The following is a 16,849-nucleotide window of genomic DNA, read 5'->3' as shown; positions in this document are numbered from 1 at the left end:
TGTTAAAGCACTCCCCATATGTTTTCACATAAAACAGTGTCTGTATGTTTATGTGCAGCAGAGTAGCAGAGATACTAAGGAAATATTGAGAAGATAAAGTTACTCACCTCTCATGATGTGGCGCACTACTTTGACAGAACCTCCTCTTAGGTTAAGAATTTGATGGACCCTCTGTTGAAGCTACATGCAGACAAAAAAGAAAAGAAAATAGAATTCCTATTATGTAAAGCTGTATATTGTTGATTGTTTTGATGTGTCTTATTACTTGGTCTGTATTTTAGTGATAAACAAGAACTAAAGGTAACATTGTAGCTAAAAAGACAGTTTCCACTTTGAGTTAATGCTAGTTTGCTCAGCTTAAAATGTCCAACTTTAAGCTAATTGTTTGCTCCATATGTTTATTCTTGGACTCTACTATAGTGGCTTTTATGTTATACTAGGCCTTTTAAACACTAGTGCTTGGAAATATTGCCTCAAATCTTTATCCCAATATTTCATTCATATTTTTTACAATATAGAAAACAATGCAGTGGTTGCACCTTGCAGGCAGTAGAATTTAGCCCAAACCCTGACAAAAGGTTTCAGCAGCAGTATTACAGTGTAACAGTAGTGACACGGCGTTATAGACTGTGACATAATGCAAGTCAAATGCCTAAGTAGTATTTTTTTTTGCCTGCAACTGCAACACTTTAACAAACTGCACCCATTAAAAGCTATTTGACCTCCATCTGTTTTCATAGTTTGTGTGATCAGACATGTTAAGAACAATTAATCTGAAAGGAAATTGGCAAGCCAGGACCAGTTTGCGTGCGTGTGTGCATGCGTGCACATGTGTGTGTACCTGTGGGATTCCTGAGTTGCTGATCTCCACCATAATGTAGCAGATCAACTGAAGAACAAATAGCCCGGCGTCCAGACGACGAAGGTAAAACTCATCCTCCATGCTGTCGTCCAAGATCTCCCCACGACGGACCATCTCCTGCACACACACAAACAGACAGAAAAGCCTTGTAAAAAGAGAAATGTTTTCAAGCACAAAGCAGAGTTTTCTGTTGTTTGTGGCACACTTATAAAAGATTCAACAAACAGAAAAAAAATCAGAGCCCAAGTTTAATTTAGGTGTTGTTTTTCAGCCTCTTCCACAAATCAATTTTCTTATTGACCAGACAAACAAATCAATCGATTTCACAGCTCTACTGCTGGCTCTCACACACTTACACATACGTACACACACTTGCATAGTTATCCATCTTAACGGTCCTGTCAGTATGCCAATAACACAGTGGTGCCAATAAGCACACAGCCTACATTAATCATCATTAGAGATCAAGAAGCAGACCTGAGGGGAGAGGGGAATCTGAAGCGTAAGCCACTAGAATGGCACAGAAATACAAACAGTGTGTATAGCACATTGCAGCCTCTAAGATTTACATCTAAACGTCATCAGTAAAGTCACTATTTATTGTGAATGATGCAACTGGCCTGGTAATAAAAACACTGAAATATTCATGTATTTGCAGAATGACAAACTGAGTGTATTTGGTGACATTCACAGGAAACATGCTTTATTAAGCTACCGATAATGCAAATGCAACCATTTTCTAATGATACACCTTCATATTGAAGCATATAAATGGTAATACTAACTTTTCAATGAGGCAGCCAAATTTCACTTTTACCAAGCAGCTAAAAATCTGATTCTTGCTGCCAGACAGAATGACGGAAAAGGGACACTTATTGCCTAGCCTCTATTATTTAAAAAGAATTTCAGGGTTGACAAAGTACAGTGGGGCAAAAAAGTATTTAGTCAGCCACCGATTGTGCAAGTTCCCCCACCTAAAATGATGACAGAGGTCAGTAATTTGCACCAGAGGTACACTTCAACTGTGAGAGACAGAATGTGAAAAACAAATCCATGAATTCACATGGTAGGATTTGTAAAGAATTTATTTGTAAATCACGGTGGAAAATAAGTATTTGGTCAATAACAAAAATACAACTCAGTACTTTGTAACATAACCTTTGTTGGCAATAACAGAGGTCAAACTTTTACTATAGGTCTTTACCAGGTTTGCACACACAGTAGCTGGTATTTTGGCCCATTCATCCATGCAGATCTTCTCGAGAGCAGTGATGTTTTGGGGCTGTCGCCGAACAACACGGACTTTCAACTCCCGCCACAGATTTTCTATGGGGTTGAGGTCTGGAGACTGGCTAGGCCACTCCAGGACTTTCAAATGCTTCTTACGGAGCCACTCCTTTGTTGCCCGGGCGGTGTGTTTTGGATCATTGTCATGTTGGAAGACCCAGCCTCGTTTCATCTTCAAAGTTCTCACTGATGGAAGGAGGTTTTGGCTCAAAATCTCACGATACATGGCCCCATTCATTCTGTCCTTAACACAGATCAGTCGTCCTGTCCCCTTGGCAGAAAAACAGCCCCATAGCATGATGTTTCCACCCCCATGCTTCACAGTAGGTATGGTGTTCTTGGGATGCAACTCAGTATTCTTCTTCCTCCAAACACGACGAGTTGAGTTTATACCAAAAAGTTCTACTTTGGTTTCATCTGACCACATGACATTCTCCCAATCCTCTGCTGTATCATCCATGTGCTCTCTGGCAAACTTCAGACGGGCCTGGACATGCACTGGCTTCAGCAGCGGAACACGTCTGGCACTGCGGGATTTGATTCCCTGCCGTTGTAGTGTGTTACTGATGGTGACCTTTGTTACTTTGGTCCCAGCTCTCTGCAGGTCATTCACCAGGTCCCCCCGTGTGGTTCTGGGATCTTTGCTCACCGTTCTCATGATCATTTTGACCCCACGGGATGAGATCTTGCGTGGAGCCCCAGATCGAGGGAGATTATCAGTGGTCTTGTATGTCTTCCATTTTCTGATGATTGCTCCCACAGTTGATTTTTTCACACCAAGCTGCTTGCCTATTGTAGATTCACTCTTCCCAGTCTGGTGCAGGTCTACAATACTTTTCCTGGTGTCCTTCGAAAGCTCTTTGGTCTTGGCCATGGCGGAGTTTGGAGTCTGACTGTTTGAGGCTGTGGACAGGTGTCTTTTATACAGATGATGAGTTCAAACAGGTGCCATTCATACAGGTAACGAGTGGGGGACAGAAAAGCTTCTTACAGAAGACGTTACAGGTCTGTGAGAGCCAGAGATTTTCCATGTTTGAGGTGACCAAATACTTATTTTCCACCCTGATTTACGAATAAATTCTTTACAAATCCTACCATGTGGATTCATGGATTTTTTTTTCACATTCTGTCTCTCACAGTTGAAGTGTACCTCTGGTGCAAATTACTGACCTCTGTCATCATTTTAAGTGGGGGAACTTGCACAATCGGTGGCTGACTAAATACTTTTTTGCCCCAATGTATATCGGTAAAGCAAAAAACAAAACATGGATTTCAGCATCAAGCTAATGGGTATCCCCATGACCTTCAGACCCAAATGATTTAATCTCTAAGGACTTCTCCTTTAAGATCAATCACATTGAAAAGCTGCCTCTTCTGAGGACTACATTACAAGACTATTTTGTGGAAGCCCTTTTAAACCATGCTGCAAAGCTGGGAAACAAAATAGCATGTCAGTGTAAGAGACTTTGTGATTTAACAGCAGGATGGAGTTTGTACAAGTCTAACAAGCTTCAAGGTCAGTGTTTGGTATGCCTACTTTATTCTGCAAAACAGCCTGAAGTTTCTTAGGCAAGCTTTTTAAAAGTAGTCTTCAGGAATATTTCTCCAGGCTTCTTAAAGGACAGTCGAGGCTCTTCTTTGGATGTTGGCAGATTTTTGTTCTGTTTTCTGTTAAGATCCCACGCTGCTTCAATAATGATGACATCCGGGCTCTGAGCAGGCCTGTCCATGATCAACAGCAGGGCTCGCAAAATCGCTAGCCCGACGTCCCGGGGCTAGTGATATTTCCAGTCGGGCTACCAAAATCTATCTCAGCCCTGCCCGTCGGGCTATCATAGGAAGTAAAAATATATGACAATGCCTTTGCTTTCTTTCGCAAATGTAGCTGAGTAATTAGCTGAGTCCTCATCAAAGAACAGTGCTCTTTAATGAATGCAGCACATAACTTTACATCGTAGAGGTAACAGGGAGACATATCGAGTTATCAGATAGCCGTCTTAACTATATTCTAACTCTACAATTTCCCGACTGCACTTTCCTCTTATTTCACGACACCACCCTCTAGTGGTGCAATATGGTATAGTCAGACAGGACACAACATCACTCACTAGCTTACTCTTCAAACGTGGCACGTGAAATCTCCCGCAGCAAGCTTAAACGTGCTAGAGGTTGACTGCGCAGAGAATTAAAAAAAAAAATCTCTGGCATGTGTAAAGACAGATGGATTTACGCAGGTATTTTAGTTCTGCTGAGCCAAAAAAGACAGGTCAGGATGAAGAAGGGACAGGCAAAGAAAGGCTTACCACAAAGCGGAAAAGTTATGATAAATCAGATTACGAGGCAAAAAGAAAGCGCAGTTTTTTGGATTCATGGACAAAAGAATTTCTGTGGCTGGAATATGACAAGGTAAATAACATGATGTTCTGCCGGGTGTGTCGTGAGTTTCCCTCTATTGCTGAGTCGACAAGCGCCTTTGTTACTGGGACCAGTAATTTTAGGAAAGACCCCATCAGAACTCATGAGAAATCTCTGCATCACAAGAAATGCATTGGTGCTCAGTCTGCAGCATCTGTCCCAGAACAAACACCAATTGCAAAAACCATACTAAAAATAAACCAAGCACAACAAGAAGTCCTGAAAAAGCTGTTTAGAACTGCGTACTATGTTGCAAAGAGTGAACTACCACTGGCAAAATTTAGCAGTCTTTGCAAACTTCAGAAAGCAAATGGCCTAGATCTTGGTTCCACTTACCTCAATGACCATGCTTGCAGAGAGTTTATTGGAGCAATAGCACAAACTTCAAGAGACCAGATTGAAAAGGAAATTCAAGAAAGCAGGTTCTTATCCATTCTTGCAGATGGCAGTACAGACACTGGTATAATAGAACAGGAGTTGGTTCACGTCAGGTATGTGAGGGATAATGGTGACATAGCCACATACATGATCAAATGTCAGCCAGTCAAGAGTGCAAATGCTGCAGGTATTTTAGAGGCTATTGATGAAGCAGTGAACACCATGGGTATCAGAGAGGACACATGGAAAAAGAAAGTAGTGTGTGCAAATTTTGATGGTGCTGCAGTGATGATGGGTGAGAAAACAGGAGTAGCTGGGAGACTGAAACAGAGGATACCCCACATCATAACAATCCACTGTGTGGCACACAAACTAGAGCTAGCCGTGCTGGATAGCGTGAAAGGCTGTGAGTACCTGGTGAAATTTGAAGATACACTGAAAACCATCTTTAAGATGTACTACTATTCCCCAAAGAAGCGAAGAGAGCTGACAGAAATAAGTGAACTGCTAAATGAGAGGCTGGCACATTTCAGTGGGCTGAAGAGCACACGGTGGCTTCCAAGCCGGCTGAGATGTCTAAAGGCTGTGGAAAAAAATTACACTCCCACTGTTGTTCATATGGAGAACATGGCAGAAGGAAGTGATGTCAAAGCCGAGGATGCAGCCAAGGCTAAGGGGGTGGTGCAGGAGATGAAGACTGAGAAATTTGTTCGCTTCCTGCATTTCATGTTGGACTACAGTACCATCTTATCCAAGTGCTCTACTGATTTTCAGCATGATAACCTAAACATCACACGAACAAATCAGTTAGTTGAGAGCACAACATCACGCTTACTCAGCCTAAAAACAAAACCAGGAGAATATCAGAAAACCTTGGACACAAAGTTCACAGCGAACCAGGATGGTAGCATTTGCTACTGTGGAACTCAGCTAACAAAAAGTCAGCGACCTGCTAGAAGAGGTGAGGGAACAGACAAAGACACCTTTGGTGCAGAGATCCAGAAGATTATTGACAACACAGTCAAGTACATGGACAACAGATTTAAAAATCTCCATGAAAAGCCTCTCTCTTGTTTCAAGGTTTTTGACCCTTCCACTCTTCCCTACCCCAGAGAAGAACTAGCAAATTATGGGGATGAAGAGGTGGATTATCTTGTCACACATTTTGCCTGTTTGCTAGATGCAGAAGAGAAAGAGAAAATTCCACAAGAATGGATGGATCTAAAAGTGTGGCTTGCAGAACGCCGGGGTCGCAAAGTAGATTGCTTGTACAGAGATCTCCTCTCTGAGAATCCAGAACATCTCTCTCATATCTTGTTGCTGGTGAAATTAATGCTGACACTTAGTCCATCGACAGCCATCTGTGAGAGAGGATTTTCTTGCATGAACCGAGTGAAGACAACACATCGTACCTCTCTACACCCTGAAACACTGAATGACTGCATGCAACTCTCCATTAATGGGGAAACAGTTGAATCTTTTTGCCCTGACAAGTCGATTCGTTTCTGGATGTTTTCTGGAAAAGGTTCAAGACACCTGGATCATAAAACCCCGACAAGAACAAAGAGCAGTGAAATGGAGGGCAATGCACAGGAAGAGAAAGCTGATGAAGGAGATGCTATGCCCTCAACGTCGAGTGGCATTTTCTCATCCGAGACTTCAGTGGAAATTTCAGATTCAGGATCTGACACAGACTAATTCATGTTCTACACAGTTCTAACAAGTTCACAGAAAATTCTGTTTAATTAGAACCAGATATTTGAGTTGATTGTAATGTTTACACAGTTGTTGTAATTTGTGTTTTAACAATTTTTTGATTGATGTTTTGTTTCCTTTACAATATTATACAATAAAAATAATCTTTTTTTATTCGGGCTACTCAAATTTATTTCGGGCTACCAAAAACTAAAGAGTGTCTGCCCGAAGGGCTACCAGGGATTTTAAAATTTTGCGAGCCCTGAACAGCATTCCATTTTCTGTTTTTAATTTTTTCTTCCTAGTTTTTTATGACCATACGTTTCTTTCTTTTCATCACCATGAACTGTGTTTTACAAATGGGTGTACCTCTCTTCATAAGCCTTATTGTCACCGACTTTCATGTGTAATCTGGCATACCTCAGCCTCTTCTCCCCATTTCCCTTCTTGAAGAATGGCTTCTTGATGGCCATCCTTCCACTGACATCACTTCTGATAAGGAGCAGATGAACAGCAGATAAATCAACTAGAGGTCCAGATGCATCTCACAGGTCCTCTGTCAGGTCTTTATTGGATTTTTAGGTTTGCCCACATCTTCTTTTGTCCTCCACTTGACCAATTAAGACAAACTACATAGCATGCTCAGATACACCAAGTTTTTGGTTCTTCTTAGTAATCACCTTGTTGGCCCAAAAATATTATTTTATGCCTCCCAAACTGTGTTAGCATTGACATTTCTTTTTACTCCAGCTAAAGAAATGGGAACACATAATATGTTTTGCAACATTTGCAGCCAGCTACTAGTAACAAAGTAACAACAAAAAAAAGTAAAACTATTCTACTTGTACTATAAAGCACACCTACCTGGAATGATTCAGAGAGCAGAACTGAAACATGACAGGTGATGCTGATTAAAAAATACTTGATTTGGAGTGCTGCCATGTATGCTGAAAACTGGTTATTAAGTTCAGTTTACAAGTATTGTATGGTGCATGACTGACTTAATTAGTGAATCCAAAAGAAACTAACAGGTTACACATGGTTTCCCCTGGTTTAGGCTTCATTAATTACAAGAATAGGGGGAAAAATACCCAAGTCAGCTAATGTCCCTGACATTTTAATATCATACTTGTGCAAAATGTTTTTTTTTAATGTCAGTGAAGTATCAGATTTGCATCATTTTTATTTGCTTCCACAGTCAGAGGCTCAGTTTAATTTATTTAGTGCTGAGAAACTGTGCCAAGGAGAGAGAGGTGTTTTTCAAAATGACAGAAGAGGAGGAAGAGGGAAATGCTCAGAAAACTCCTCCTCAGTATGATCCTGGCAGCTACTAATATTAATTTTGAGAACTTTATCACCTCAACCTCTAATAGAAAAAGCATCTGCCCAGACTCAAAACACATTTAGTGTATAATTTTAGAGTGTACATATGGCCGGTCAAGGCAAGAGAAGCCATGATGTCACCAATGGAGGATGACAGAAAGAAAGAAAATTGCAGTTAGGCTTATGTTGTCACAGAAAAATGTGTGCAAGGTTTTCTTTGCTGACATAAGACAGCTAAGATCAGCACTCTGGTATGTTAATCTATCAAAACACATATGACTAAGAATAATTTCACTCATCAAAACAGAAGAACAACCTTCATTGATGGGCTCTATGACACTTAAAGCAATATTATTTGTCAGATAATTCAATTAAATGAGTTGCGCCTGGTTAGTACTTGGATGAGAGACCACCTGGGAATACCAGGAGCTGTACACTTTTGGTAAGCTGTAGCTCAGGTAGAGCAGGTCTTCTACTAATTGGAGGGTTGGTGGTTCAAACCCTGGTTTCTCCAGTCTGCACGACAAATATCCCTGATATTAATCCAAAGTCGCTCTCTGATGCATTCATCAGAGTATAAAGGTGTGTGAATGTAGATAGAAAAGCCTTTAGGTAGAAAAAGCATAGAAAAAGTGCATGTATGAATGGGTGAATAAGGCAAGCTGTATACAGCACTTTGAGTATTAAGAGTTGAAAAGCAGAATATAAAAACCATTTACAAGGAACTGATTTTTTTTTCTTTTTTTTAAATGTCATTTTAACGTGAACGTTTAAGGGGGTTGCAACGCTTTCAGAGCCAGCCTCAAGTGCCCAATAGAGAACTGCATTTTTTGGCACACAGAGGAACCAGCTTCCAATCTAAGTTACAGAACATACAAATCTAGGTGAATTAACACTGAAAGTTTTTCATTTATCTATATGAATACCCCCCCCCCCTCTTTTTGGGGGGTTTAAGGGACTAGAAGCAGTTTTTAACCAAAAGCCTTAAACTCTATAACTGTAACTCACTTAACATAATTAATGTGTGACGTTTACTTCTAAAGGCCTTTTCCGTAACCCATGATCCACAATCCATTTAGTTACACTTCAGCAACAACGGGCCTCATCAAAAAGAAAAAGTAATAAAAATTTTGCAAAAGTCACCTGCAACACTTTACAGTAACAGCAAGAAAAGCTCGACAGATCAAGAAAGACCTACGAACGTGTGAGAGAGTGGAAGTTCTTTTAGAAGCATGACGTGCATTTACAATTTATTATAGAAAGCAGTGGAAGTGGACATTTGGGATATTAAAAGCTGAACCGGCGTAGGCACTGTGGCAGGATTCATTACAGCGAGAGAGTTTTGTTCACTCGTAAGTTTTGACAATGTGACCAATATCTTTTGTGTGTCAGCTCGGTCCCTCTGGCAAACACCGGACAGAAGAAGCGGAGGAAGAAAAACGTGTTGAAAGGAGGGACTGGACAAGTCAATTACTGCAACCTCAGGGGAGCCTGGCAGCTAGGCTACAGTACAGACAAAGTAATAAGCAGTGATTTTCAGCTGCATTGTGCTTGTGTTTGTGTGATGGCATGTGTATGATTTATAGAACAGTCTGCATACTTTTGGAAATCACATAGGTTTGTTTGGGTCTTTGTTTGACATGTTCATAAGCGTACATATCTCTGAACAAGAGCCTTTATCTAGTGTGCTCCTTAATGTATGTGTGTGTGTGTGTGTGTGTGTGTGTGTGTGTGTGTGTGTGTGTGTGTGTGTGTGTGTGTGTGTGTGTCTGCTTGTTATTCCGGTGCTCTCTTTTTTGCTGGCATACTTCGATGCAGAATTAAAGTGATTTCTTTGTCAGCAATTTACAAAAACCCACTGTGGCTGTGTGTGTAGGAACTAATGGTTTTTGATGAAGCTTAAGCAAACTCCAGAAGGAGGGGTTAGATAGCCTCATTATGAAACAGAGATGCAGAGGTTCACAAGGAAAAATCTGAACCAAACACTGCTTTGTGAGAACACACGTTGACATGCTGATTTCTAGTTGTGATGGAGAGAGCCAAAGAACAGTCATCTGCTTCTGGGCTTGTATCAGTTATCGTTTGCTTACAAAGTGGGGAAACGCAAAACAGCAGTGTTACAGGAAGATGGGGTGGGGTGGGGGCTATTTACAAGCAAAAACAACACATTCGGTGCTGAGCTCTGATCAAATGTTGAAATGGTTGACGGTAAAACACAGTTTGTCCGTGTTCATTCTCAAGCAGCTTTGTGTTCTCGATCTTTGACAGCTTCCTTCAATGTTTCTTTTATGAACAGGACTACACTTCTCCTGTAATTTATCTTTTAAGTTGTGATTGTGAGTTAGCCCTGACTGGATGACTCAATCAAAGACTCAGGAAAGCAGCGGCGCACTGCTTTTAGCCAGAGTTGGGGAAGTAAAGCAAACATCGTAACAAAGACGGTAACAAAAGAGTAAAAGAAAAACCAACAAAAGGTGTTTTTCTAAGGCTACCGTTTTCTTCTAGAACCAAACATATTACCTTATTTGGTGTCGTGATGCTGAAAATAGAGAAAAAAAATTTAACATATTAGCCCAAACTACCAAATAAGCCCAAAAAAGTGTCCAACAGAGTCCTTGGGAAGGCTATAGCACCTGATACATCAGACCTCCAAAACAGCTTGGACCCATCAGGGCATGAACACAGACCTCCTGAGGTACGCTGTGGAAATCTGGCACTGGAATGTTGGCAGCAGATCCTTTTGGTCCTGACAGTTGCAGGGAGGGTCTCTGTGGATCAGCCTTGGTTCAGAGCATCTATGGATGCTTGATTGGACTGGGATCTGGGGAGTTTGCAGGCCAGGTCAACACCTCAGGCTCTTTGTCATGTTCTTCAATCCAATACTGATGAGTTTTCACAGTGTAGCGGGGGGGGGGGGGGAGGGGGGGGATTATCTGTGTTTTCCACTTTAAAGCTACGTAATGGCTTCACACGGGCACTTCCCTAACCTACTTATGGGTCCTTCAGGGACTGCCTCGCAGTGTATGAGACTGGTCCAATTGGACTTTTACCTACACTTATTTTTGTCTCGAAAACAGATACAAACAACTGATGGTTACAATATATCAAGAGTATTCACACCCGGTAACGCAACTATTTCCAATATTAGGTTGTTTACTGCAATAGGTATTATTTAGGCATCATTAGAATATTACAGTTTGGTAGTATTTTCAGTTTAGATGATACATTCTCGCCGTTAATCACATGACAGCAAACTCATTGATTCAGGCATGTAGATATGGTTAAGATGACCTGCTGAAGATCAAACCAACCATCAACATGAGGAAGAAAGATGATTTAAGTGACTCTGAATTTGACATGGTTGTTTGCACCACACAGGCTCGTTTGAGTTTTCCAGAAACTGCTGATCTACTGGGATTGTCCACAGCAGATGATCACCATATCTATGGTTTAAGGGGAATGGTCTGAAAAAGATAAAATGCCCAATGAGTGGCCAAAATGCCTTCTTGATACTAGAGGTCAGAATAGAATAGCTAGACTGATCCAGGAAGGCAGGAGTAACTCAAGCTAACACTTATTACAGCCAGCGTACGCAGAAAAGCAACTCTGAATGCACAACCTTGTCGAACCTTGAAGACAGAAAGGATAAGGAAGCAGAATACCACACTGGGTGTCAAGTTGAACAATAGATGATTGGAAAAACACTGGCTGGCCTGATGAGAGTGTCTTTTGCAACATTCTGGTGGTTAGGTCAGAATTTTTCATAAGCAGCATTTAAACGACAACAACAACAAAAAAACCCCACAAAAATGTTTCTGTCTTTGTAAGAATCAGGCTAATGGTATGGCGGATACTTTCTTGGGGCCCATTAGTAACAACTGAGCATTGTTTACATGCCACAGCCTGTCCGAGTATTGTTGCTGACCGTGTCCATGCCTGTATGACCACAGCGTATCCATCTCTGGGTGTCTGCTTTTAGCAGGATAATATAGTACATCACAAAGCTCAAGTCATCTCAAACTGTTTTCCTTAACATGACAATGATTCAGTGTACTCAGCTAATCTCCCCAGTCACCAGATCTCAATCAGAGAACCTTTGGGATGTGGTGGAATGGGAGATTTGGATTATGGCTGTGCAGCTGAAAATCTGCTGCAACTGCATGATGCTATGATATCAATAAAGACTAAAATCTTAGAGAAATATTTCATGTTTCAATGTGTCATCACAGTGAACAAATAAGGTACGTCTGAAGGCAGAAAAAAATCTAACCGTGTGCAAGCAAGGAGTAAATAGTTAAGTGGCCACTGAGTGTATATCTTTAATAAAAGAAGCTTTTATTGCTGCATTAGGCCATATTCAGTGCTAGACCTAATTAAGTTCATCATGATACACCAGTATTGGCAGTACCCACTATATATTAAAACAATTAAACATAGACATCAGATCATAATGTATTTTCTTTACAAAGTGCACATGAACAGAACAGTTATGGTTTGACTTACTCACCAATTTAGCACGGCTCTGCACTGATGCCTGAACTTACCCACTCGCCTCATGGCTAATTGAAATAAGGTGACTATAGCTATCGGCATTCACCTCTCACATACTAACTGAAACTTCCCACAACAAACTTGCTAATTTTGACTGAGTCACTCACATGGGTGTAGATTTGATTTAGCTAATTATTTATTTAATTACTAGTTTTCTGTCTGCTCTTTCTGCTACTTCTTCATCCCTGTTTCCTTTCTATCGCTGACCTGTTCACTCCATCACCATGTCCTTGACTCAGAGGTGTTTTTGGATGGCCTGATTTAGTCACTGCAGTTTTTTGTTGTATTTTCACCTGCTTCACATTTCTTGATACCAGTTTAACCACATATTTTAAATATTTACATCTGGGGAATTGTTTTTTTTTTTTTTTTTAAAGCTATCATGGTCATATCATTGCTATTGTCTACAATAATCATGTAGTGAAAATCAGTGATTGTGACACTTCTATACCACATAAATGTGTTGGTTAAAATAAATTGGATCACTGGGTAAAAGAAAGAGATTTTAACAAGGAGATGCAAAAATTGGTCTCTGTGTATCTGACACTTGACTCTAAGTTTACAGCTTGGTAAAATAATACCACAATACTTCCATCTGTGAAGTGCAACATTACCTGTAAATACAACAGCATTTTTTCCCCTTTAAAATGTATTAGTCTTTAGAAATTATTTTTATATGAACACAGTAGATGAAGAAATGAGAGACATGTCTTTTTGAATTAAGACTGAAAAGTTAATACCTGTTAACATTAAATAATTCAGTCCAAACTGGAGCTGGGCACACTCTGGTTAAAGGTAATTTTTAGTCCTAAATCCCTGAGGACTAAACAGTCAAATATATGAATGGAGGGTGACTTTTAAAGGGAAAGAATAACAGATGAGGATAAAAAAAAAAAGCTGAGAGGAGAAAGAGAAATGATGACAGGAAGATAAACAAGCTGTGACACAAACAAAATTTCACTGAAGAATCGTGTATGAATCAGGAAACAGAGAGGGAGAGCGAGTGAGGGAAAACATTTATCCTTGGAGGACGTTTAAGAAAACTAAATATATCACATCCAGGTGCAAAACCAATTCCAACTTAACACAGACTTTCTTTGAAAATGTCTACTGTCACTAAAGCTAAACTAGCTCATTTCTGCTGTACTTGCTACAGACCAGTAAAGGAAACCCACACTCGCTCTCTCTCACACATGCACACACACAACACCGCCAGCAACTGAGTTCTTAGGAGCTAGGAAAGTGCACTCAGGCATTTTACAGTATTGAGGTCGGCCTCAGCCATGTTTTGCTGAGCTTCATCAATCTCAAAGAGCTGTTACCAACAAGCTGAGAGCAAAGGGAAGGTTTGGAAAGGAAGAGAACTGAAAGCAGCGGCATTAGGGAGAGGAGGAAAGGAGAACTGAGGGAAATAAGAAAGATGTGTGAGGAGTGAGGTGGTGTGATATAGCAACAGAAACTGAGGATGAAGGAGAAAAGATGCACAACAAGAAATACATTTTATACATAAGCTGCTCACAAGGAAGTAAAGGAAGAAGGAGAGGTAGAAGAAAAAGGGGGGTATGGAAATTAAGTAGAATAATAATATTAGAGGTATGTAAAAACGCAATTTAATGCAGAAAAAGGAAAATTGGAAATATGATAGGATGAAAAACAGCTTTAAGAAAAAGGAGGAGAGAATGAGTGGGATAGAAAGAAAAGAGAAAGAGATACCAAGGTGGAAAGAAAATAAGCAGCTTATTAGAAAGGGACTGGGCTGGAGATGCAGAGAAAAGGCAGCAGCAGCTTTTCCTCTGCTATCCTCCTGAGAAATCTGTGGATAATATGTTGCAGAGGAAAAACATTTTGCTTACCGCCCCTTAAAAACAGGCTTAACTAGGGGAAACCAAAAAGCACGGCGGAGAGAGATAAAACGCTGCTGCTGCTGACGGCAGTCGATTCTGACGAGGCGCTGGACAGAACTGGGTTGGCGTCTTTATCGCCTTATTTAAAGTAACGTGGCATTTGGATTCACACAGACTTAAAATATCACTCGGGTGTTTTCAGGACTGGATGTCGGACCAGCGGGAAGGAAACCACTGCAACCGCAGTATCATTTGTTGTCCAACATTAAGGAGAAGAAGTGATCAAATCAGAAAACACTAATGGAATTTCTATGGTTTGTGAATTAAAATGACATGTCAAAAGGAGCTGGAGAGAACAATCATGGCCTCATGGGTACACGTGAGGCCATAAGTTACACACAGCAAAACTTCCTCGCTGATGTCAGAGGAGAACAGCTAGACTGCTAGAAGAATTAAGGTGTAAACAACATGAAAACATAGATCTATACAGTATCAATGGATGTAATGTATGATGTAATGCTGTGGGGGATCATTTCTTTGCACACTTTTGGCCCCTTAGCACCAACCGTACATCATTTAAACACCCATCCTACCTGAGTGTATATGCCCTTATTTTCACTTTAACCTTTTATGAGTGTTACCACTCCAAATGTGACAAAAAGCACTTCAGTCTATAAATGACTTTGGGTCCACAGACAGCACCACCCCACCGTAAAGTACTTCATATCCCTGCTACATGCTAGAGGCTTCAGGCTACAATATGCATGCCAATATATAGCTCTACACCAGGAATATCCCACTCCAGGCCTCGAGGGCTGGTGTCCTGCAGTTTTTAGATCTCACCCTGGGTCAACACACCTGAATCAAATGATCAGTTCATTACCAGGCCTCTGGAGAACTTCAAGACATGTTGAGGAGGTAATTTAGCCATTTAAATCAGCTGTGTTGGATCAAGGACACATCTAAAACCTGCAGGACACCAGACCTTGAGGCCTGGAGTTGGACCCCCTTGCTCTACACCATTAAACACTTATATTCATATAACTATAAGTCTATAAATGGTACAAGTGCTCCTTTGCAAGCAAAAATAAAAGGTGAATAATGCTCACCAACACGGAAACTAAAACAGTGCTCTGATTCAACCTAAAAAATGTGCACTCGAATAAAGAAATGCATCTTATCAATGTGATTTACTTGAGCTCATGACTACTAGCTGAAAAAACCTCCAGTCAGAGCCTAGATATTTTAATTATTCTCTTTTTCAGTGTAAAATGAAGAGAATACTGTTGCTGTGCGACAAACTGGCTCACAGTATGAAGGCTGAACTGGCTGAAGCAAAACCATGTGGCTTCAAAGATAGCTGCACACGTAGACATGTTTCTTATCACCATGTTATCGCAGTCATACTTCCACCATCACGGAAGAAGAGGCGAGAGAACGATAGAGGGAGGCAGGGAGAGAGAAGAGAAAAGGAGAAAGAGAGATGGAGAGAAAATGTCAAACTGTCTGGTCTTTTCTTGGCAATCCCACCAAAGATGCCTGTCTGAGAAATTAATCTTCTGTCATCTTTAGATAGGAATCTCACACTTATCTGTCTCCAGCCAAACCCCGGTTCCCCTTGTCATTCTCGCTTTCACTCAAACCTCGCTCTTTCTCCTTGCATTTATGACACCATCTCCTCTTATTTTGACTATATATCTGTTGAGATATTTAAAGTATAACTATGTCTTTTCTTATCTTCCAACCTTTTTGAGGCTCTTTCTCTCTCCATTCAAGCCATTATCCCCTGCTCGGTCACTTATCTTCTATCTCTAGCCCTCTATCGTTGCGTCTAGCCCACAGCTCAATGCGCTGACATATACACACGCAGACAGCTCAATAGGTCACTTTCACACAGCTATCAAACTTTCCATTCTTCTGTAAACTGTCATATTGTTATCAGCAGGACTGTGATTGTATTTTAGGTCTCTTCCCTCATGGCTTTGGATGTGACACTGTGTGGAACCGCACACCTTATCTACCCCATCCCTCCAAAAAAACCAAAAAGGACTGTATTTTTGAACGCAAACACCAATCCTTTCAAACAGGAAATGCAGCTGAAATCTGAACATCTATATTGCAGTGTGATTTAGCTGGTGGACAATACAAAACCATGTCTGTCTGATATTGCGCTGCGGTCCACATTTTTTCCCCCGTCCGTGGACAATTCCAACTCAGAGTTTATCTTGTGCTGTTGCGATGACCTGCTGCAGACTGCTCAAGTAACTCACAGACCTGTCTCTTAACTTCCTTCTCTTCCTCTCTCTCTAAATGTATTCAACCTAGCAATGCTTCTGTACGTGTCCTTTAAAAGAGTGTCGACGCAACACCACAGATAAACCACCTGATAAATGAGCTCTTACTGACAATACATTTCCCTCTTCCCATTTTCTGACACTCTGAATAGGCCACCTGTCCAGGGGGGTACCCCGCCTCGTGCCATATGACAGCTGAG

The 16,849-nt window shown here is 40.9% G+C and overlaps 2 protein-coding genes across 2 annotated transcripts in view; one reads left to right on the top strand and one right to left on the bottom strand.

Moving 5' to 3' along the window:
* The window catches only part of ctnnbl1 (catenin, beta like 1), an 82,571-nt gene that overhangs the window by 13,808 nt on the left and 51,914 nt on the right, over nt 1–16,849 (bottom strand). Inside the window, exons 14-15 of the mRNA XM_085344516.1 lie at nt 842–979; nt 108–180 (exon numbers count right to left, since the gene is read on the bottom strand). Of these exons, the coding sequence (XP_085200642.1) occupies nt 108–180; nt 842–979 (211 nt within the window). The remainder of the gene's footprint in view (nt 1–107; nt 181–841; nt 980–16,849) is intronic.
* Nucleotides 3,904–6,716, top strand: LOC146610687 (zinc finger protein 862-like). Its single transcript, XM_085344465.1, has one exon. The coding sequence runs from the start codon at nt 4,370–4,372 to the stop codon at nt 6,638–6,640; it is 2,271 nt and encodes a 756-aa protein (XP_085200591.1). The 5' UTR covers nt 3,904–4,369; the 3' UTR covers nt 6,641–6,716.

This window comes from Diplotaxodon limnothrissa, linkage group LG20 (genome assembly GCF_057381915.1).
Source record: "Diplotaxodon limnothrissa isolate DT_005_m linkage group LG20, D_limnothrissa_male_GT1.1, whole genome shotgun sequence".
In the NCBI taxonomy this organism is placed as follows: Eukaryota; Metazoa; Chordata; class Actinopteri; order Cichliformes; family Cichlidae; genus Diplotaxodon; species Diplotaxodon limnothrissa.
The sequence above is the reverse complement of the archived record's forward strand: the minus strand, read 5'-3'. Positions and strand labels throughout refer to the sequence as shown.

Bases quoted from the DNA above. Each gene is read 5' to 3' on its own strand.
- LOC146610687 (XM_085344465.1), top strand. From the start codon at position 4,370: ATGGATTTACGCAGGTATTTTAGTTCTGCTGAGCCAAAAAAGACAGGT.